Below are 23,874 nucleotides of genomic sequence, written 5' to 3'. Positions count from 1 at the left end.
TCCTTAAAGAGCTTTCCCCGGACGATACCTTTGTGCGCGTTCACAGACTTCAGGTTCTCCGCCCACCGAGCAATCCGCGGACCCTCGTACCCCAACCGGAAACCCTTCCTGAAGCCCCGACGCAGCACGGCCGCATCGTCCGCCCGCGGATACGCCTCCAACAACGGCTCTAGCCGATCCAACCTAACCGGTGTACGAGCCTTTTCCCAGGGTACTCGCCCCCCCCTTCCTCCTCCCCTCCCCCTGCTGGGCCCTGGAGCCGGGTACTGGGCCTGCGCTGGGCCTCCCCAAGGTCCCAAGCATCGCGCCTCTGGGTGTCGTCTCCCACATGCGGAGCACTCGTGCCGAAAACGGCACGCCTGCCGGAGACAGGAACCCCTGTTAAAATCCCAGCAGGTCCCGACACTCTGACTACTTCCGGCACCCCCCGCCCCCACCCCTCCATGGGTAGGGCGGGCCGAAAAGGGGGGCGGCGCCATTGGCAACCCACTGGCCGTGAAAATGGTGCGGCCAAACTTAGCCCCACTCATCGTCTGTTGGTAGAGGTCGGAATCCAGCTCCCCCCACTTCGCCTCCGGATCCGACGCCATGCGTGCCCGAAACTCCTCATCGTAATGCGACCACGCATTACCTCCGTAAGTCACCTGTGCCCGTCGCACCACGTCCATGTACTTGAACAGCGCGACCACCCTATCCGGGTACTTCTCACAGTACACACTGGCATAGATCAGGAAAGCTGCCGACCAATTCTCAATCGTAACAGGCACTTTCGGACGCCTAGCTAATTCCTGCTCCTCTTCCTTCGACCCTTCTTTAGCCATCAACTCTCTGTGAAGCAACCTCCAGATCTCCACATACTCCCCCTTCCATATCTTCTCTTTGGTCACCAGCGACAAATGAGCCCCCAGTGGCTTCGCCACTCCCATGTACGGCAGCTTCTTTACCGGCACGTCACAACTCTCCTTCGCCCCGGCGCCAGGCGCCACCAACCCGCCAGCCTTCGCCGCTTCCCCCGTCGCCACACTCCCCGACGCCGCGCCCTCTACCGCTTCCGTACCCACCCCCGCATCCGCTACGTATCTGCCCTTCACCAATCGCACTGCGCCTCCTCCGCCGGCATCTGTCCCCACTGACCTCTGGCATCCGCCATCCGCACCCCCACCCGCCTGGCCTCCATGAGGCCTGCCCAAGCCACACCCCGATCCCGTACTGGTCTTACCTGGCGTCAAGGCATGCGTCCTCACCGGATCCCGCCGCCTAACCAGGTCTGCTGGGGGGGCCGTCACTCGCGGCACCGATTGCCGGGGGCACACCTGTAAAACACTGCCAACAACATTACCGGTTTCCCCCCCATCCTCCCGCAGTTCCCCCTCTTCCTCCGACTCCATCTCCCCATCACCGCCCCCCATGACCGCTCCTGCTGACATCCTGCTCAGACCTGCTTTGTCCCTACACGCTGCCATCAACGTCCCCAAATCCACACTCTCCATACTCATGTCCCCAGTTTGGTACTCAGAATTGCCTGCCAGATTGCTGCTCCATCCCCGTCCCCCGGCGGCCGGAGCGACCCATTGGGAGGGGGGCGTTGGAGACCTATGACCTTGCCATCCGCTGCCCGCACGCACATGGTCCCTCGGTGGAGCGCGACCGCCTGTACTAGGCAGAGCCGGCCCATCCTCACGGCGGGTCGGAGCCGCATGCTGCTCACCCGAGCCCCTTACCAACTGCTCCTGCCAAGAGAAAAACAGGGAAGTCCAGCATGCCAGGGCAAAACCAAAACCGTCGCCACCCCACCCCCCTCTCCCCCTGCCGCCGAATGCCCTCCACTCCGCGCCGGAAGCCCCTCCCCCCAACCCCCTTCCCCCCACCCCCATCCCCCTGACTCGCCCCGTCCCTCCCACCCACCCCCCCTCGGCCCCCAACAATCCCCGCCCCCCCTCAGCCCCCCTCTGCGACTCCCCGTGGCCCCCCCGAACCCAAAACCCCCTCCGCCGCACCCCCCCTCCCCATCCCCCTCCTCCGTCCCCCCCTGACACCCGTGTCATCCCCCCCGCTCCGCTACACCCCCGCCACCTCCCCTCGCCACCCTCCCTGTCCCCTGCCCCTCCCCCCGCCCCGTGGCGAACCCGTCCAACTGGGAGCCACCACGTCCTCATCTGCTGAAGACCCCCACTCCAAATCATCCGCTCCCCCCTCACCGTCCCCCACCTCCTCCTCCGACTCCTCTACGATTACCAGCGAACCCCCCCTTGAATCCACCTGCCCCCTTGCCTCCCCCTCCCCCACCGCGTTCTCGCCCCCTTGGTCCTGCCTCCCACCATCATTGCCCCCTCGCGCCCCCTCTGTTTCCCCCCCACCCCCTGCCCCACTCCTCCGCGTTTTCCCACTGACTGCCCCCCGTCTCCTCCCACCACCTCCCCCAGCCTGGTGCTCTTCCTGGTGGCCTGCGAGGCCTGCACGCTCCCTCGTCCCCTACCGGGCCTTTGCCCCCCGCGCCTCCCGACCCCCCCTCGCGTATGGTCCCGCACCCCCCTCCGCCCCCCCTAGGCCTCCCGCCCCTTCCGCAAAGACAAGCAGCGCCTTCCTCCGGCTACCGCGCCCCCTCGCTGCGCCTCCTCTCTTCTTCGGCGCCCCAGCCGCCTTCGGACCGCCGCCTCGCGCCGCTCCGCCCCCAGCTCCCGCCCCCTCCCTCCTCCTCGCATGCGACCGCGGAGGCTCGCACGCCGCCACCGCCGCCGCGGCGCCATCTGCAGCGCGCCGCGGTGGCCTTACCCTGACGTCTTCGCGCAGGAGATCCGTCCTGCCGGCCTCTCCCAGGAGGCGCGACGCTTTCCGCACCCTGGGATTCGCCATCGCCTCAGCCGCCATTATGCAACAGGTACTCTCCGCCGCCTCAAATACAACGTTCGAAAATCCCGCCCTTCACACACCAGTCCTCCTCGTCGATGCACCGCTCACCACCGCCACAAAACCGCTACCGCTAACAGGCCGTAAGCGACCCAAACAACGCCACCACACAACGCTCCAAACTACGCCCCCCGGCTGCTGGGTCACTGTCCCACGAAATGGTGCACAGTGACCCAAAATGGCCGGTTTTATCCCTACCAGCCCAAAAGGAGCCCAAACCCTACTGTAAAGCCCAAGCACCCATGTCCCTTCCTGTGTCCCTTCTTAATTCTTCCCCCCTCCCTTCCTCCCGGGGCCCCAAAATTCCCCGGGGGGGCGAGCCTCCCTCCGGTCGGCCACCCTCCCAAAGCCCCATTTTACAGTGCCCAAATAATCCCAATGACTCGCTTCGCAGAGGTTTCTTCTTCAAAGTAGCATCGTCACGAAATTGTGTAGTTACAGACAGTCTCGAGATGCAATTTCTTACACTGTGAGACAGCACAGGCCACATCAAAAAACATTTTTCACTTGATATTTTATGCCCATGGTAGTAAGTTGGAGTAGTGTTTTATATTTACTTTTACCATTGTCCAATAAAAGCAGGTTTCTGGACGTGGTAATTAGAAACGGACTGGGTTATAGGGCAATCAGTCAGTGATCGATGGGCTGGTCTCAAAGATCAGTGTGTGGACCGATCGTTTAGCAAATTCTGGCCCTTTTTTATGGGCAGGTGGGCTGTTTTTTCTGTAGACTTCCCTAATATTACCACAAATATTCCTGCGAAAAACACAAATGCATGCCGTCTCTTATGCCTTGCAAAATATAATCCAGTTTGCCTTTTCAATTGTAAAACTGCCATTATTTGCACATTTTGACTACTTTTTAGCTGATTTGCCAGCCGGGGCCACTTTTAATTTTGTGCCTATTTTTGTCCCAGTCCTACCCTGTAATGTAAAGCAATAATGTTTGCGCACATTTGTTGTGTGGCATTTTATTCTGTTATTTTTGTGCCGATTTGTTTTTGTGTCGTATTATTGCAATGTGATGTTTCGTTGTACTGTGGTTGTGCTGCGTTCTTTGCTAATGTTATGGTTGTGCCCAATTATGTTTTAATTGGGTTGTTATGTTGCTTTACGTCTGTTATTGTACTGTGTTGTATTGCGTACTTTCCATATGTCAGCAAATGTTGCTGCATTTGCAGTCAAAAGCAGCACATTCATTGAAATCCCCACAACAACCGAGCATTACCACTGTCTAAGGTGGTAAAATAGTGTTGCTCCGGCTCTTCACATTTTTAAGTCACAAGTCAGCTAGAAACTCTGGCAAAAGCAACTTTTTACATTATTTGATACAGCCTCAATTACGGCTAGTGGATGCAAACGGGGTAGGTCTTGCCTGTAGAGCAGTCTGGGAGGTACAGAAGAGGTCAGTGTGTGGGCTGTGTTTTTTTGGGCTGTTTCTGGGCCTGTTTTATGGTCTATGGGGGCACGTTTTATCTGATTTCCCTGGTATTACCACAAAAATTGCCTGCCACAAGCACAGATACACGAATTATCTTATGCATTGCAAAACACCTATAGAGTGTGTCTTTACAAGTTCAAAACTGACCTGATTTGCAAATGTGGGCCTTTTTCTTAAATATCTGATTCACTAATATTGGCCACTTTCATTTTGGTGCCTGGACCTATTTACTGTCCCAGTCCAACACTGGATTTTGACTAGTAAGGCAGGTTCCTAGAATGCAATACGTGTGCCTATACAGGGAGGAGAGGAGAGAAAGCGAAGGGAAGGAGGTGCAGGGGTAAGGCAAGGCTACAGAAGGGAGGGGATGGGCTTTGGAAGGGCTGGAAAGGTGAGGTATCCAAAGCAAAGGAAACTGAATGGAGCAGAACAGAATTGCATGGCAGGGAAGGGAAATACAGGACGCCACAACTGATGCTGCTAAAGTAGTCCTGATGATAAAATGATCTCGAGCTCAGTGTCCACAAACCCGACCTTTACTTTGTCAATTGCAGGTTTGTATTGGTACTTTGTGTTCCTTGCTAGAGAGTCTGTTCATTTATGTCTGTAGATATTGTGGATAAATCACTATTCTCTTAACACTGCTCTTCCTTTTTCACTTCAGGCTGTTTTTGATATGTGGTTCCTGCTTTTCCATCCACTTCTCTACACAGCCTTCCCGGCCCTCTGCATGGGGATGCTAGATCAGGTACTGTTGATGGTGCTCACAAATGTGAATAATACTTTTCACCCCAAACACTTAAATCGAAGCTCTCACGAGCCCCCATGATCTACAATGTATGTTTGGATTCTGTAAAGCATTTTATGGCTGCTGTATTCTCACTCATGGAGGGCCTGGTTCCGCTTGTGTCCAGGGAGCGCATTGTATTGCGAACACTGAAGAATGCGCATTGCACAACAGGGTCCATCTAGGTAAAATGCAGAAACGACAGACGCTCATATGGACAGTTGTAAATGAGACAGTCAGTTCCAATCCTTAGGTAAATTCACAAAACAGTGTAGGGAGAATGTATGTCAGTTCCCAGTTCCGTCTTTTTTTCAGTTTATGTGGAGGAATTCCACCTACGACGATGGTGACATGGATTATGGTTTTTAGGTAGAGCCCTTGTGAGGAATGTATGATAATTTGAAATGATCGATGCGATATAGAATTCCAATCAGGTTTAATGTAATTGAACAACAGCGTCTTATAGCCTCACAGGCACAGTTTGAAGTCCCAACTGCCACAGACCTTCTCAACATTCCAAATCAAGAGACTTGAAAGGAAGGCAATCAGGGAGCCCAAAAGAATGGGTGTGAGTGGGGGTAGGTGGAGGTTAAGGATAATAGAACGTACCGTGATGAGACGGCAGGGGCGTAACACAGGCCCACGCATCCCCGCAGTGCGGGGGGGGGGCCTCAAGCTCAAGGGGGCCCCTCAGCACTGCACTTTGGCCTAAGAGCGCCTAATAGATTCCGCGGTACTTAACTTTACAACAAAATTCATGTCTGGAACTGGTAACTTCATTCCGAGTCTCACCATTGCTACTACTGTGAATATAATACACTATTTCACTGTGAAAAACACTCTTGAATTTAGCTGGTTCTATCCTCAGCCAGCATGTTTAAACATCTCGTCACTTGAGACAGAAGTATGTTTGACATGAAGCTACAGCACTCTTACCATTGTTCTTCAGAGGACTAAAAGCTGATTGGCCAGATTTTACTCAGCCAGCGTTTTTAAATCTTATCTGTCTGGTTGTAATAAGAACTAAAATTAACAACATGAGAAACCCCGATCCAGATATAATATGAACAAATTCGTATCTAGGTCACTGACCAGAATGCTTCTATGATAATTACACATTGCACACCTCTCTCTTAGACTCCGAAAAAAAGACCGTCCTCTCACAGCCCTTATTGTTATGCTGCTGCACATTGCTTTCACCAATGAGACCCCCACACATTTTTCAGAATTGCACAATGGACCATTTACTGCTCGCAGATAAAGCTCCAAAGAGCACAATTTCAAATAATATACATATTGGATGCCTCTGAGAAATTTGACTTCAAGTGGGACCTTATTTGGGAAGGACCAACAGCTCTGGTCTCCTGATTGGTGGTCTCAAGAACTAGGTAGCGCCCCAACCCTAGTCAGGTAGTGAAAAATCTTGGTGCTAGACTAGACCAAGCTTTAACAAGGAAAGAGCACGTCCTGTCTACTTCATGCACTTGCATCTGTATGATGTGCCTTCTGAGGAGAGAACTTCATTTTCTCCTGCTTTTGGCTAGGAAAACCTTGGTGCACGCCCTCATTGTTAGCAGGTTGGATTATGGCAATGCACTATTGCCTTCGGCCAAAGAGACATTACTGTTCCAATTACAATTCATACAAAATACAGCAGTACGGCTCATTTGTAACCTTCCCTCAGGATCTGCTTCTACTCCACATTTAAGAACTCTACACTGGCTACCTGTCAGAAAGAGAATTATATTTAAAATCTGCTGTTTAACACACAACGCTTTAATGGGGAAAGGTCTCTGCTATTTACACCAGAAGCTTAAACACTACTATCCATTCAGGAACTTGAGATCCATAGAGAAAGCCTTACATCAGACGGTCAAGGTGTGGCGAAAGGTCTTTCTTGTACCTGGCCTACACATATTTGAACAATTTGCCATTTCGTATCCGTACTTGTACTGTTTACTTCAAATTTAAGAAATTACTTAAGATTAATCTTTTTTAACTCAGTGTTTTATTCTCCTTGTTGCGGCTGCCCTCAACACCAAGATACCCTTGTTGGGGTTATTCATGCGTGATATAAAATTACATTAACATAACAACCTGAAAGCAGCAGCACACACAGTAGGTAAACAGAACTCTATCCCCCTTTATTTGGTTTTCCAGGTTCTACTCCTTCCTTTGTACCTAGCCCCTCAGTAGTAAATAGAGGTTAACTCTACAACAAGTTCATCTCATGAAGCCTTCATAGCGAAGGAGTGTATTATATCACTTGCCCAACCCTGGAATGTTAGCATCCATGTTAGTGAATGACAAATAGAACATGTTGCTGAAACAAAATGCAGAAGTCAAGGAAATGCCTAATGCTTTGGAAGATCTGCCAGTTCCACTGAATATCCTTTGTGAGCTTGGTTGCAGAACCTAATCTGTCATATGTCAGTACCTCACCCCTGCAACTGGAAAATGCCAAATACCCCAGGTACTATTTTTTCATACTGGGATTTCAATTGAAGCACCAACCACTATGAAATTCACCTTAGAGAGCCCTTTAATGTTGTGCCGCTACCTGTATTTCTTCAAAAAATGGGAGGAATCGACAATGGCCTCCATGCCCCATTTATTTCTGTGCCTGTACTGTGCATATTAGGCCCTTAATATATTTTTTTTTTAACAATTCTTTTTATTAAACATATAGAATCAACAACACAGATTACACCAAACAAGAGGTCATTAAAATGTACATGGCAATCACAGTTTAACCAGTTCCTGAACCACTGCAGTTCCTGAACCACTTACATCATTCACAGTGAGGGAGGATCATCATGTAGAGAAAGACTCGGGCGGGGGGTACAGATATTCCTTCGATAGACATTCCAATCATTCCAGATAGTGGACTATTTTTGGGGGCATCCCTGTGCCACGTACACTGTCGTTTCCCTGAACATGCACAAGTCCATGTCTGAATTCCAGGCCTCTATTTTGGGCGGGTGTGTGGCTCCCCATAGTTGTGCAATGTTTCTCTTTGCTATCATCAGGCCCAGTGTTACCCAGAGTATGTGTTTACTGTTCATGTCTGTGGGCTTCCATACATTCAAAAGACATCTCTTCACTTCCAGATGAATAGTAAGTGTGATTACTTCGCTCAGGACATCGTGTATTTTGCACCAGTATTGCTGAATGTGGTCACATTCCCACAGCATGAAGGTTCCCTCCCGACCGCATTGCCTCCTGCAGTTCCCCTCCTCTGCTTTTCCCATTCGCACTAGGCAGGGCCCTGTAGTGGACACCCTATGCAGAATTTTGAGTTGGACGAGACGTAGCCTGGCTGAGATGGTCATTTCTCTTGGGGAGGCAACTGCCTCACGCCACTCCTCGTCATCTAGCTCTAAACCGTTTCTTTCCCACTTTTCTCTCGTTTGCTGGAGTGGGTCCGCAATATTATTGATCAGTTTCTAGCGATATAGCCTTCATTGGTAGATAGCCATCAAGCAGTCTATCTTCAAGGGGTGAGGATTCTGGAGGGGTGAAACCCTTCTGTAGTTGTGTCTATAATGCATGGCACGCCTGCAGGTAGTGGAAGTATTTTGAGTTGGCTAAGTCATAGTCTTGTTGTAGGAAGTGAAACGTTTTAATTTCACCCTTCACCAATAGGTCCCCTACTTTGGAGATCCCAATTAGATCCCATTTATCGAACCCTTTTGATGTCCACAAGTTGCTTAGTGTCTCTGTATCCCATAGGGGAGTTGCCAGCGTAAGTTTCTGCTTCCACCCCAGGCTTTTCTTTGCGGAGTGCCAGATTTGAACTTTGAGTGTTTAGTCGGCCCTGTCAGGGGAAGCTGCCGGGGTTTAGAATATAGTACCCTATAATAGTTCCCTCCTGGCAACAGCCACCTATCCATGGCATAGCCCGGATCATCTGCGTAAGGGTAAGTACTGTGGTTGATGGCAGCCAGGTGGGCTGCCCAATAATATTTTTTACGGTCCGGGAGACCAATACCTCCATCATACCAGCTTAGTTTAAGTTTAACTAATCCTATACAGGGATTCCCATTCCACAGCAAGTCTTTCTGCAGGCTCTCGATCTCTTTAAAATATCTTGTGGGAACCAAGTCAGGGGAGTTTTGCAGCACGTACAAGAAGCGAGGCAGGGATATCATTTTGAAAAGCGACGCTCTTCCCAGCATTGAGAGAGGGAGTGCCTTCCAGCTTACAATGTCTCGCTTCAATCTTTGCAAGGGTGGGAGCAGGTTATTATCGAATCGGCGTTTAGGGTCTGAGGTGACAAAAATGCCTAAGTACTTAAAGCCCACTGTGGTGATTTGCACTGGGCAGCCCTTTGGAAGGGTAGGCGGGGGTCCGCTGAGGACATATAGTATTGACTTACTCCAGTTGATTGAGTATCCGGAGTATCTGCCAAAGGTTGCAAAAATATCCAGCACACTCACAAGTGATGCTTTCAGGGAGGACAAAAACAGGAGGATGCCGTCCGCGTACAATGAAATGCGGTCTTCCCAGTTTTCTGACCATCGCAGTCCTCGTATCACTGGATCCCTGCGAATCCACGCCGTCAACAGTTCCAACGCCAGGGCGAAAAGGAGGGGGGACAGCAGACAGCCTTGGCGAGTCCCTTGACTCAACTTAAACACTTCCGACTTTTTGTTGTTTACTACAACTTGGGCTAGGGGTTCCAAGTAGAGGAGTCTAACCCATTGGATGAAGCTGGGCCTGAACCCCATTCTTGTGAGGACTGCGAAAAAAGGCACAGCCATTCGACGGTGTTGAATGCCATTGTGGCATCTAGTGAGACTATTATTGCTGCTTCTTGGATTGTGGCTACCCTCCCCATTACTTCATGTACTCTACGCAAGTTCAGCGCAGTGTTTCACTGGGGCATGAAGCCCGATTGGTCTGGATGCACCAGTCCGCTGATTACTTTGACAAGTCGGTTTGCTAGGAGTTTGGCTAATATTTTAGGTTCCACATTTAGGGGTCGATTAGGATCGCAGACGGACTTGCGTCCGTCCGCGACCCCAGAGCAGGAGGGAACCTCCGCATGGCATGCGGAGTTCCCTCCTGTGCAATTAGGATGTGACCGCCACCCTGGCGGTCACATCCTCTATTTTTAACATTGCAGCGGGTGCAGCTTCAAGCTGCACCCGCGGCAATGTCAAAAATGCACGCATTGCATTTGCATGCAGAAAGAGGCAAGCACCGCGCAGTGCCTGCTGCTTTCTGCATGCAAATGCAGGGGGGTACCATAGGTACCCCCCATGTGCACCCCCCACCCCCCCTTCACCTAGGGGGCCCACAACGGGCCCCCGCAGTGAAGATCCGTATGCTTTTCCACGGCGGAAAACCCGCCGCGGAAAAGCACTTTTTAAAGCCCATCCTGATATGGCGGACGGTGTCTGAGAGACACCGTCACCATATCAGAGCTTTTCCGCCGCGGTTGTAAGCCGACCGCGGCGGAAAAGCTGCGGACGGAAACCAGGACCCACCAGCCATCCTAATGTGGCGGTGGGTCCTTGGTCAGTCCGCTGCGGTTTTTCCGCATCCTCTGGGCCGGCGGTGGCTTCCGCCGGCCCGAGGATGCGGAAAAACCGCAATCATCATCGGCCCCTAAGTAGGGAGGAAGGCCTATAAGAGGCACAGTCAGTCCTCGGCTTACCCTCCTTATGGATGGTGACTAGTGTTGCTGTTCTCTGGTCTAGTGGGAGTACCCCCAGCCTCTTGCTCTCCTCAAACATGGCCGCAGATATGGGGCCAGTTTGTCCGGTCTGATTTTATAGAGCTCAATAGGCAAGCGGTAGGGCCAAGGGCATTGCCCGATTGGAGACTCCTGATCGCTTGGGCTATTTGCTCATTGGAGAAATCGCACTCCAGCAGGCTTAAGTCATCCGCCGAAAGGGATAGAAGGGCTATGTCTTTAAGTAGCAATTGGGAATCGTCTTCGGTGTATGGTGTACTCGTGCGGTATGTCACACTATAGTGGGCAGCAAACGCATTCAAAATGTCCTGGTGGTCAGTTATCAACTGGCCTACCTCTTCTATCAGCTCTGGCACCAACCTGCTCGCTAGCTCCTTCTTGTCCAGCCATGCAACAACTTCCCCGCCTTGTCTCCAAGATCATACACTCCTCCCTGTTTTTCCCTCCCCAGTGTTTTGGTTCTATCAGTCACTATTGCTTTGTAGTTGTCTCATTTAAAGTTGTAGGACATGTAATTTCTTCCGGGTTGCATGCTCACCCAGCTCTTCTTCCAGTCGGAGGACTTCGTTTTCTGCGTCAACTACCTCCTTTAGTTTCTATTTTCGCACCCCAGATATCAGGGAGAGTGCATGCCCCCTTATCACTGATTTAAATGCTTCCCACAGGGTGTGGTGGGATTCAACCAACCCTTCATTTTCCCGTAAATAGTGGTCTATCGCTGTAAGCAATGACTTTCGGACTTCCGGGTTTCGGAGGTGGCTGGGATAGATGGGGGCGACTCTCCCCACCCTTTGCTGACCAATAACTAACTGGGCCCATATCGGGGATGATCAGAGATGCCCCGTGCCATGTGCCTAATTTCATGGACATGTGTGATGTGGGATGCTGGGACGAGCAGGTAGTCTATACAGGACAAGCTGTGATGGGCCCCTCAGTGAAAAGTGTGCTGGATACTGTCTGGGTGATAAGCTCTCTAGACGTCCGTAAGGCCTAAGATCTCTAGAAATCAGGGAGCCGTTGGTATGATGGGCCGAGCTCTCGGGTGTGTGCCGGTCTAGTGTGCCTCTAACCACTGAATTGAGATCTCCTCCCACTACTAGGAGACCATCTGGGAGTGATAGCAGTATGGATCCCAGGTCTTTGAAGGAGCAGCTTTGAAGGCCGGGTGGCACATATACAAACATGAGCATCAATGTGTTCCCCTCCCACTGTCCCGTGATCGCTATATACCTACCCCAGTCATCAGACCAGGTGGAGTGTACAGTTAGTGGAAAGGAATTTCGCAGAATTATGTCGACTCCCCTTGAGCCAGTGGTAAACCCTGAGTGGGCCACCAACTTGTAGCCCAACCTGTTTAGAGCCTTACAGGAGTTACACACCAAATATGTTTCTTGGAGTAGGATAACATCTGAGGCGTGTCGTCTAATATGTTGCAATACTACACAACGTTTAACTTTGTCCCCAAGGCTGTTGACGTTCCAACTCATCAATGTAATACTCTTGTCCCATTGTGCACTCATAAGGACCTGTGTATATCATATAATCCTCTGATAAGGAGCAAATAAACTGTGTTGATTCAACAAAAACATATAAAAGGTCTAACCCCCAAACCCAACTACCTCCCTCCCTGCTCCCCTGCACGCTGGGCTCAGAACTGCCCCTGAATCCAACAATGCAGAGTGCCTGTTGCCCAACGTACTAACTAAAAGTAGAAAAGTGGGGGAGATGCAATGTCTCGTCCCTCCCTCCCCCTTGCATGCAGTTCTATTTAATGCCCCGAGAAGGGTCAGGCTGCGTAATCATTACACAATAATTAGCAAGGTAGCTCAACAAGTCCATGTCTGCCATAACTGCTATATACCTGTGTCACCCTCCGATGGAGACCGAGTTCAGTAAGGAGAGAGCGTCCATTCCTCCCCAGAGTTGGCCCATATTATATTTGTAAGAGTTGGGCTGGCCACTATCTCAACTGGAATTGTGTTCCTCAGCTCCTCTCCTCTCATCCAGTCATTCAGCAGCAGTCTTTGGGAAGTCAAAGAACCAGGTTTTTCCATTGGCTTCTACTCAGAGTCGGGCCGGGAACAGTTTTGCGTATTTTAGTCCTTTTTCTCTTCTTGATGACAAGGAAATACCACCTCTGTTTCTGCATGAAATCCAGGTAAAAGATGATTGCATTATCGTTGCAAAGCGGAGGAGCCACTCTGGCAGTTTGTATTATAACGTCTCTGTTGCAAAAATTGAGTAGCCCGGCCAATATCAGACGGGGGCCGAGTTTGGGTCATCACCCAGGAACCCTGTGAGCCCTCTCAATTATGAAGAGTTTCGATAGGCCTTTAGGTTGTATGTGGTTCGTTATAAGGTTCTCCACGAAGAGGTCTGTCGCCTGCCCCTCTGCTTTTTCCGGCACCTTAAGAATGCATAAGTTGTTGCGCCTGCTGTGCCCTTCATAGTCGTCCAGTTTGCTTTCGGCAAATTTCCGGAATGTTTGCAGTTCTTGGATTTACATTTTTCAGCTGCGCGGTGTCACCCACCAGTCTTGCTGTGGTAATCTCTAGTTGCTTGACTTGTTCTCTATTTTTGGTGAGGTCTGCCCTGATGAGCATCATTTCAGAGGAAATTGTGTCCATCCTCTGATCCAGAGACGTTCTGACCCCGGTGATTGCCTCCATGACGTCCTTAAGCGTGAGTTTAGGGAGGTCTCCCTTTGCTCCCCCTATCGATTTATCTCTGGATTGCTGCTGGATTGCTGCTGGTCAGGGAGGGTGGGTCGGTCCAGTTTCTTTTGTTGGGTGACTTTAGGGCCCTTGTGCTCGACATGGTAGTTCGCTCTGGTTTAGCCCCAGTTTTGAGTTTACACTGTGGAGTATGGTGTCTCTGATCACGTGGGGGAGTGTGGTCCTGTGTAGTTTTTGGCCTCACAATGGTTGCAGACCCTCGTGGGGAGGGAAAGAAAAGGGTGCAGGACTCTCCTCCAACACGCCACCGATGAGGGCTGGAAGGCGGGAATGGATAACTTGAGTCGTCTATAGCTGCCACTCAAGGCCGCCACATTTAGTGTGTCCCCCCTTTGCAGTGGTTCCAGGGCCCTGTACACTGCTGTCTGCAATAGGGTGGAAGCCGCCACTTACGCTCAATTTTAAAAACCCAAAGTAATCTCTGGGCTCTGGGTCCACCAATACTCGGGCCCACTCAGCCTGTGATAGTCCCTCCTCTTCTTGCAAGAATGCCCACCGTCCACCCTCCACTGCGCGGTGCCGGATGCTGCTCTTGGTTGGGGTGTGACACTAGGGTCAAAGCAGTCTTCTCAGGGCTTCAGGAGTGCTCTGGGCTCCCACTACAGGCAGCGCCTTTACCTCGCCCCAGCGATTCCACAGGGTAGGGCAGCAGCGTTGCGGGTGCACCACCGCCAGATCGGCCTCACCTCCACCCTCGATCTGCTGTCAGTAGCGGGCTCCAATCGCCCCAAATTATGGCTGGAAGTCAGTGCTGTTGCCGGTATGCACCCTCACCTCCCAATGACAGCGCTCGCATCAGTGTAGGCCCAATACCTGGGCCCACGTCGGTTGCAGGCCGCTGTTCGTCGGTGTCCTTTCATGTGCAGTAGCTACCTTGAGTCCCGGCTTCAGCTCCGGAGAAGGCCGCATCCGGTGATGATTCTAACTTCGGCTGTGGAGTTCCCTCAGGCTCGAGTTTGGGCTTGTTGAGGTCAGCGGAGCTTCTGACAGCCCATTCAAGGATCTTGAAAGCTTCTGCTGCAAAAGAAAGCAAACCAAGCTCCAATGAAAGATGTTAACTTTGTGTAATTTCCTCTACACTAGAACATAGGGGCTGATGAGGACCTAAAGGGGTGGGGGAATCAAGTGATTAACCCTGTGCTGTCATTGGCAGTCACAAGGTGCTTGATATCTCTTCCACTGTCATTAGCATTCAAAGGGTGCTTGATAACATTTCCACTACCCCTAGCCTTCCCAATGGCATTATGAATTGTTGTCCATCCAGAGCTCCCAGCATAAGACAGACATATGACATATGGTAGGGGATTACTGGGCAGACATGCCTTTGTTTCTTGGAATTCAATAGGACATATGGATCAAAATTTTTTGGCCCAGATGGAAAGTCCCTACAGGCGACAGCAAGGTGAAGTGCAGGCTCAATATATCCATCGAATTATGCATTTCAGATGTGTTCACTTGTTACAACTATAAAAGAACTTCTCTTCTTGGGTATGTCCTATTGAGGCCATCAGAAAATATCATTTCAAGTGAAGCTCAGCGTGGGTTTAAAAACGTTTGTGAGAAATCTCCAGTACAGAGGTCAATTTTATCAAGCATTGGAGAGAACATGTTTGGATTTGATGAGTTGTTTTGTGCTGTGACTGTGGCCGGCTACTTTACCTACCGTATTCATTGCTTTGACATCCATTTTATAAACATATTTGTTCATTCAATATTCCTTGCTTTTCTATGAAGGTTGCAGGATGATACATTGTGTAACATAGAGAGGAATTGTTGTCCAGTTTTCTTCCCAAGTCACTCATCTTTTTAACTCATTCTAAAGTTACCCCTTTCTTTTGCTTTTACTGCTGCCAGGATGTGGGGGCCAAGACCAGTCTTCACTTTCCGGAGCTCTACCGGACTGGCCAAATAAACCCCCTCTTCAACCTTTGGATCTTCTTACGGTCCATTGTTTACGGAACCTACACCTCCTTGGTGTCCTTTTTCGTGGCTGTGGGAGCATTCTGGGACACAGCAGGACCAGAGGGAATTTGTGATTTCAAAGTCTTCAGTGCGACCATCGGCACAGTGGTGATTTTTGCAGCTACCATTGAGGTGAGCGCATTTCTGAGTCATGGAAATTAGATACTCTTCTAATTAGATTTTCTCACACATTTTTTACAGTACCATCACCTACTAATCCAGTGACACTCTGTCAAGGATGTTTATTTGTTTAAGTGTGTTGTATATCTAAATATATGTATATTATTAAGATTGCTTTATGTGGTATATTTTTGGCACTATGCCATCATTATGTTTGAAAATAACCTTTTTTCTGACTTCCACTTGCATTTCCAATGGTAGCTATACCGTTTGTACAAAGTATATGATTTTGAATCCATGTGCATACTAATCTGAATTTTTCCCTAATACTGTGCTTATTTGTTTGTTACCTTGGTACCTCAGCATTAGTTTATCATGGTTCGTGGTATTTTTCTAACACTTTTTCATTTTTTAGTCTTTCCATTATGTCTATTGTTTTGAGAAGGCGTGTGTCATTGGTTGTTTTCATTTTGCCCTTTGTTTATGTTTACTATATATGCACTGTTTGTTTCTGGCGCGTTGTGTGATCAAGCTCTCTCGTGGAGTGAAACGCGTCATCTATCTTTCTTCATTAAAACGTCTTCCCTGTTTTCCGTTATTGGATCTGTGATTTCTTCGAGGCTGCGGTGTTTTGCTGGGCGTAAGGCTTCTGAGGTCCCGACCTTTGGCTCCGTTCTACTTTTCACGGAACCTGGACTGCTTCATATATATATATATATATATATATATATATATATATATATATATATATATATATATATATATATATATATATGTATAATTACCTACTGGCAGTCGCCAGTAGGTAGTTATAGTTAGTACCTATTTTCCATAGGAAATCGGCAACATTCTATTTGGAATAACTTTGGCACAGGTTGACGAATCGTCGCAAAACTGGTGGGGCGCTCCAGTCCGCTTCTATCCTGAAAGTTTTGTGGTGATTCGTGAAGCAGGGGCCGAGAAAAAATGGGGGTCCCAAAACTTGTTTTTCCCATGCAATTTTCCATAGTAATCAGTAATCGCAGCTACAGCCCGAACTTCTGAACGGAATTTCACCAAATTTGGCAAAAAGGTAGCCCTTGGGTCAGAGCCGTGCCTTTTTGTTAAATGGTGTAAATCTGTTCAGTCGTTTTTAGATATTAAAGGAAAAATATATATATATATATATATAGGCGGAGCCTAACCACACATCTCATCGTGAGATCTGATTGGCTGTCAGCACTTCATCCAAGAAGTGTTGGCAGCCATCTTGGGACCAATATGCATGATAGCACCTCATTAAAAAGCATTGCAGTTAATAGAAGGTTTTAAGACTTTAGTTACATTATGAATCATTTGCTGAGGGTACCATACTATTTTAGGAATTGTGGTGTGTTCTAAGGTGATTTTACCATGTAAAATAGCCTTCTGCTGGGATATCATGAATCATGTTTGAGAGAAAACTATTTTCTCATGCTTTTCCCTCAGAGGTTTGGAAGGTGATCTATATGCCAAACTGAGAGCATATTTTCTGTAAATTCACATTATCTTTCTCAGTCATGTGAGAATGAAGTCTGACATTCTCAGTAAAACATGTGCATCCAACAAGGGCAGAGACTGTCAGTTGATTCTTTTGTGTTTGTGTTGTAGGTCTCACCCTCGTTTAGGTAAAAGCAAGTCTGTTTGTAATTAGGTGGCTTTGCTTGTATTAGTGTTTTTCAAACATTCATGTACATAACAATGCATATGTATGCATATATGTATATGTATCCATGCATTTATATTTGTATTTATATAGATATGCAGATTATATATATATATATATATATATATATATATATATATATATATATATATATATATATATATATACATATATATAGATATAGATATAGATATATATATATATACATACATACATATATAAATGCATATGCATGTATATGTGCATTTGTGTGCATGTGGAGGGAGGTAGAGAGATAGAGGTGTAGAGGTAGAGGTGTAGAGGTAGAGAGGTAGAGGTAGAGGTAAGAGGTAGAGAGTGGTAGAGAGGTAAAGAGTAGAGAGTAGAGAGTAAGTAGTAGAGAGTAGTAGAGAGAGTAGCAGAGAGTGAGTAGTAGAGAGTATTAGAGTGAGTAGTAGAGAGAGTAGAGAGTAGTAGAGAGTGAGTAGTAGAGTGAGTAGTAGAGAGTAGTAGAGAGTGAGTAGTAGAGAATAGGAAAGAGTGAGTAGTAGAGAGTGAGTAGCAGAGAGAGAGTAATAGAGAGTAGTAGAGAGTGAGTAGTAGAGAGTAGTAGAGAGTGAGTAGTAGAGTGAGTAGTAGAGAGTAGTAGAGAGTGAGTTGTAGAGTGAGTAGTAGAGAGTGAGTAGTAGAGGACAAGTAGTACATAGTGTGTAGTAGAGAGTGAGTAGTAGAGAGTAGTAGAGAGTGAGCAGTAGAGTGAGTAGTAGAGAGTAGTAGAGAGTGAGTAGTAGAGAGTGAGTATTGGAGAGTGAGTAGTAGAGAGTAGTAGAGAACGAGTAGTAGAGAGTGAGTAGTAGAGAGTGAATAGTAGAGAGTGAGTAGTAGGGAGTGAGTAATAGAGCGAGACTAGTAGAGAGAGAGTAGTAGAGAATGAGTGGTAGGGTAGTGGAGAGTGAGTGATAGGGAGTACTAGAGAGTAGTAGAGTGAGTAGTAGAGAGTAGTAGAGAGTGAGTAGTAGAGAGTAGTAGAGTAGTGGAGAGTGAGTAGTAGAGAGAGTAGTAGAGAGTGAGTAGTAGAGAGCGAGTAGTAGAGAGTGAGTAGTGGAGAGTGAGTAGGAGAGAGTAGTAGAGAGCGAGTAGTAGAGAGTGAGTAGTGGAGAGTGAGCGAGTAGTAGAGAGAGAGTAGTAGAGAGTGAGTAGTAGAGTGAGTAGTAGAGAGTGAGTAGTAGAGAGAGTAGTAGAGAGTAGTAGATAGTGAGTAGCAGAGTAGTAGAAAGTGAGTAGCAGAGAGTAGTAGAGAGTGAGTAGTAGAGAGTAGTAGTAGAGAGAGAGTAGTAGAGAGAGAGTAGTAGAGAGTGAGTAGTAGAGAATGCCTAGTAGAGAGTAGTAGAGAGTGAGTAGTAGACAGTGAGTAGTAGAGAGTAGTAGAGAGTAGTAGAGAGTGAGTAGTAGAGTAGTAGAGAGTAATCAGTCAGTGTCAGTCAGTCAGTGTCAGTGTCAGTCAGTCAGTGTCAATCAGTCAGTTTCAGTCAATCAGTGTCAGTCAGTGTCAGTCAATCAGTGTCAGTGTCAGTGAATCAGTGTCAGTCAGTGTCAGTCAGTCAGTGTCAGTCAGTCAGTGTCAGTCAATCAGTGTCAGTCAGCCAGTGACAGTCAATCAGTGTCAGTCAGTGTCAGTCAGGCAGTGTCAGTCAGTCAGTGTCAGCTAGAGCAGCTCTGCTGACCTGGTTCTCTGGCTCTAAAGCAGCTCTGCTGACCTGGTTGCCTGGCTCTAAAGCAGCTCTGCTGACCTGGTTTCTCTGGCTCTACAGCAGGTCTGCTGACCTGGTTCTCTGGCTCTAGAGCAGCTCTGCCGGCCTAGTTCTTAGGCTACAGAGCAGCTCTGCTGATCTGGTTCTCTGGCTCTACAACAGCTCTGCTGACCTGGTTCTCTGGCTCTAAAGCAGCTATGCTGACCCGGTTCTATGGCTCTAAAGCAGTTCTGCTGACATGGTTCTCTGGCGTTAGAGAAGCTCCTCTGACCTGGTTCTCTCCCTCTAGAGCAGCTCTGCTGACCTGGTTCTCTCCCTCTAAAGAAGCTCTACTGAACTGGTTTCTCTGGTTCTACAGCAGCTCTGCTGACCTGGGTCTCTGGCTCTAGAGCAGCTCTGCTGAACTGGTTCCTAGGCTCTAGAGCAGCTCTGCTGACCTGGTTCTCTGGCTCTAAAGCAGCTCTGCTGACCTTGTCTATGGCTCTAAAGCAGCTCTGCTGACTTGGTTCTCTGGATCTAGAGCAGCTCTACTGACCTGGTTCTCTGGCTCTAAAGCAGCTCTGCTGGCCTGGTTCTCTGGCTCTAAAGCAGCTCTGCTCACCTGTTCTCTCCCTCTAAAGCAGCTCTGCTGACCTGGTTTCTCTGGCTCTACAGCAGCTCTGCTGACCTGGTTCACTGGCTCTAGAGAAGCTCTGCTGACCTAGTTCTTAGGCTCTAGAGCAGCTCTGCTGGCCTGGTTCTCTGGCTCTACAACAGCTCTGCTGACCTGGTTCTCTGGCTTTAAAGCAGCTCTGCTGACCTGGTTCTGTGGCTCTAAAGCAGTTCTGCTGACCTGGTTCTCTGGCTCTAGAGCAGCTCTGCTGACCTGATCCCTTGGCTCTAAAGCAGCTCTGCTGACCTGGTTCTCTCCGTCTAAAGCAGCTCTGCTGACCTGGTTCTCTCGCTCTAAAGCAGCTCTCCTGACCTGGTTTCTCTTGCTCTACAGCAGCTCTGCTGACCTGGTTCTCTGGCTCTAGAGCAGCTCTGCTGACCAGGTTCTCTGGCTCTAAAGTAGCTCTTCTGACCTGGTTCTCTGGTTCTAGAGCAGCTCTGCTGCCCTGGTTCTCTCCCTCTAAAGCAGCTCCGCTGACTTGGTTCTCTGCCTCTAGAACAGCTCTGATGACTTGGTTCTCAGGCTCTAGAGCAACTCTGCTGCCCTGTTTCTCTCCCTCTAAAGCAGCTCTGCTGCCCTGGTTCATAGGCTCTAGAGCAGCTCTGCTGCCCTGGTTCTCTCCCTCTAGAGCAGCTCTGCTTAACTGGTTCTCTGCCTCTTGAACAGCTCTGATTACCTGGTTCCTAGGCTCTAGAGCAGCTCCGCTGCCCTGGTTCTCTCCCCCTAAAGCAGCTCTGCTGCCCTAGTTCTCTCCCTCTAGAGCAGCTCTGATGACCTGGTTCTCTGCCTCTAGAACAGCTCTGATTACCTGGTTCTTAATCTCTAGAGCAGCTCTGCTGCCCTGGTTCTCTCCCACTAAAGCAGCTCTGCTGACCTGGTTCTCTTGCTCTAAAGCAGCTCTACTGACCTGGTTTCTCTTGCTCTACAGCAGCTCTGCTGACCTGGTTCTCTGGCTCTAGAGCAGCTCTGCTGACCTGGTTCTCTGGCTCTAAAGTAGCTCTTCTGACCTGGTTCTCTGGTTCTAGAGCAGCTCTGCTGCCCTGGTTCACTCCCTCTAAAGCAGCTCTGCTGACTTGGTTCTCTGCCTCTAGAACAGCTCTGATGACCTGGTTCTTAGGCTCTAGAGCAGCTCTGCTGCCCTGTTTCTCTCCCTCTAAAGCAGCTCTGCTGCCCTGGTTCTAAGGCTCTAGAGCAGCTCTGCTGCCCTAGTTCTCTCCCCCTAAAGCAGCTCTGCTGCCCTAGTTCCCTCCCTCTAGAGCAGCTCTGCTGACCTGGTTCTCTGCCTCTAGAACAGCTCTGATTACCTGGTTCTTAGGCTCTAGAGCAGCTCTGCTGCCCTGGTTCTCACCCTCTAAAGCAGCTCTGCTGACCTGGTTCTCTGCCTCTAGAACATCTCTGATGACCTGGTTCTTAGGCTCTAGAGCCGCTCTGCTGCCCTGGTTCTCTCCCTCTAAAGCAGCTCTGCTGACCTGGTTCTCTGCCTCTAGAACATCTCTGATGACCTGGTTCTTAGGCTCTAGAGCAGCTCTGCTACCCTGGTTCTCTCCCTCTAAAGCAGCTCTTCTGCCCTGGTTCTTAGACTCTAGAGCAGCTCTGCTGCCCTGGTTCTCTCCCTCTAAAGCAGCTCTGATGACCTGGTTCTTCGGCTCTAGAGCAGCTCTGCTGCCCTGGTTCTCTCCCTCTAAAGCAGCTCTGCTGACCTAGTTCTTAGGCTCTAGAGCTGCTTTTGTGACCTGGTTCTCTGGATCTAAAGCAGCTCTGATATGTATTACTGTCAAGGTAAATTAAGTAATCCAAACACTATTAATGCATAATAGGCATGGGCGGAAAATCCGTTTCGCTCGCGGATTTTGCGGATTTTCGGTAAATTCGCAATCCGCGAGATTTGCGAATTTCCCGTGAAATCCGCAAATCCGCGAGCAGCGGATTTTATGGCTTGCTCGCACTGTTCGCGTGAGTTCGCGGCTTGCCAGTACAACTTCGCACCCCGCGAGTAAGTGCTAAATTGCAGAAATACGATCTTAGCAAAACTGAAACTACTTACCAGGTTCAAAAGTTCAGGCTCATCATTAGTAGCCATTTCCTGTAGTGCTTCCTGAGGGGCCTCTCCAGAGTTCAGTTGCCAGTTGCAACTATTATGTGACCCTGCTCTGAACCTCAGAATAGTTACACATATGCCACAAAGGTCCTGAATTACAGCTAAGGGAGACAAGCAGGAGCCAGGCTGGAAGTTAAAATCCATTAATCAGCCCCTAATTCATTATTGTCAGTTGGGGCAGGGCAGGTGTTGTAACTAATTTTGCAACAATGAAAGCACTTAGCAAGTGCAAAAGATCACTAATCAGGAAGCACTAAGGAAGCAGGTGCCAGCTAAAAAAATATTCTGTGACACATTAATCAGCCCCAAATTAATTCAGGTCACTTGAGGCAGGGAAGGTGTGCTTTGCCGAAAATAATGTACACTGGACAACCAGAGGGTGTGGTGATGAAACAGAGGGTGGCATGGGTGGGCCAGAGGGTGGCATGAGTAGTCAGAGAGTGGCAGTGGTGACAGAGAGTGGCAGTGATGAAGAAGGGTGTCCCAAACAGGCTGGACGCGTAGAAACAACAAGTTCGCAAAACTTGCGACCCGACAGGTAAGTTCGCAAATTGCGAAATTGTAAAAACCCTCGCGAACTGGCAGAAACACGCGCGAACACAAAAAAAAATAAAAATCCGCAAATTCGCTGGAATTCGCGGATTTTGCGGATTGCGAGTTCGCAAATCCGCAAAATTCGCGAACGCGAGATTCGCAAAATTCGCCCATGCTTAATGCATAACTACATTCAGCTGTGCACTATATATATAAACCCTAACCAGCTACTTAGTAAAGTACTACCCATGCAACCTAGGAATCCTCCTGTCTGTCCCATGCACCTCTCCAACCACCCATCCAGCACTATCAACATGTACTCCCTTTGCAGCAGTGAAATTATTCTAGTTACTAGTCATGTACCTAAGGAATTACCAAGCCAGTAAAACTAGTACAGCTACAATATTCTGTGCACTATGCATGCAGACCTCTAATCAGCTATATAGCATTGATACCATCTTTTAAATACTCAGTTAGTACCTATGCAGTCTAGGAATCCTTCTGTCTGTCCCATGCACTTCTCCATTCAACCATCCAGCACTATCTACGTATCCTATAACTCTGGCAATACCTAAGCACGAATAAATTTAGCATGCGCTCTCTTTGTAGCACTGAAATTACTCCAGTCATTAGTCATATACTTTAGGAATGGCTAGCCACTAACACAAGTGCAGGTACAATATTTTGTACACTATGCCTGCAGACCTCTAACCAGCTACATACTATTGATATGCTCTTCTAAATACCCAGTTAGTACCTATGCAGTCTAGGAATGCTTCTGTCTGTCCCATGCACTTCTCCATTCATCCATCCAGCACTATCTACATATCCTATCACTCCACCAATACCTAAGCACTTATAAATTCAGCACGCACTTTCTTTGCAACACTGAAATTACTCCAGTTATTAGTCGTATACTTAAGCAATGCCTTAGTCACTAACACAAGTGCAGGTACAATATTTTTTACACTATGCATGCATACCTCTAACCACCTACAAACTATTGGTACGCTCTTCTAAATACCCAGTTAGTACCTGTGCAGTGTAGGGATCCTCCTGTCTGTCCCATGCATTTCTCCAATCACCCATCCAGCACTATCTACTTATCCTATTACTCCACCAATACCTAAGCACTTATAAATTCACTACACACTCTGTAATACTGTAATTATTCTAGTTACTAGTCATGAACTTAGCCTAGCTTCTAACACAAATACAGCTATAATATTTTGTACACTATCCAAGCAGACCCCTAACTAGCTACATACTATTGATACAGTCTTCTAAATACCCAGTTAGTACTCATGCAGTGTAGGAATCGTCCAGTCTGTCCCATACACTTCTTTAATCACGTATCTATCACTATCTACTTATCCTAGCACTCCACCAATATGTAAGCATTTATAAATTTAGTGTTCACTCTGTTTGCAGCACTGTCATCATTCCAGTTACTAGTGGTAATGTTATAAAATGCCTAGGCACCAACACAAGTACACATAAAATATTCTGTGCATTATCCCTAAA

General features: G+C 48.5%; 1 protein-coding gene across 1 annotated transcript in view; it reads left to right on the top strand.

Moving 5' to 3' along the window:
• LOC147690325 (phospholipid-transporting ATPase IK-like) overlaps positions 1–23,874 on the top strand; it is a 1,699,388-nt gene that overhangs the window by 1,603,662 nt on the left and 71,852 nt on the right. Inside the window, exons 23-24 of the mRNA XM_086937963.1 lie at positions 5,012–5,095; positions 15,425–15,664. Coding sequence (XP_086794089.1) covers positions 5,012–5,095; positions 15,425–15,664 — 324 coding nt within the window. The remainder of the gene's footprint in view (positions 1–5,011; positions 5,096–15,424; positions 15,665–23,874) is intronic.

Source organism: Lissotriton vulgaris, chromosome 9 (assembly GCF_964263255.1).
Source record: "Lissotriton vulgaris chromosome 9, aLisVul1.2, whole genome shotgun sequence".
In the NCBI taxonomy this organism is placed as follows: Eukaryota; Metazoa; Chordata; class Amphibia; order Caudata; family Salamandridae; genus Lissotriton; species Lissotriton vulgaris.
The sequence above is the reverse complement of the archived record's forward strand: the minus strand, read 5'-3'. Positions and strand labels throughout refer to the sequence as shown.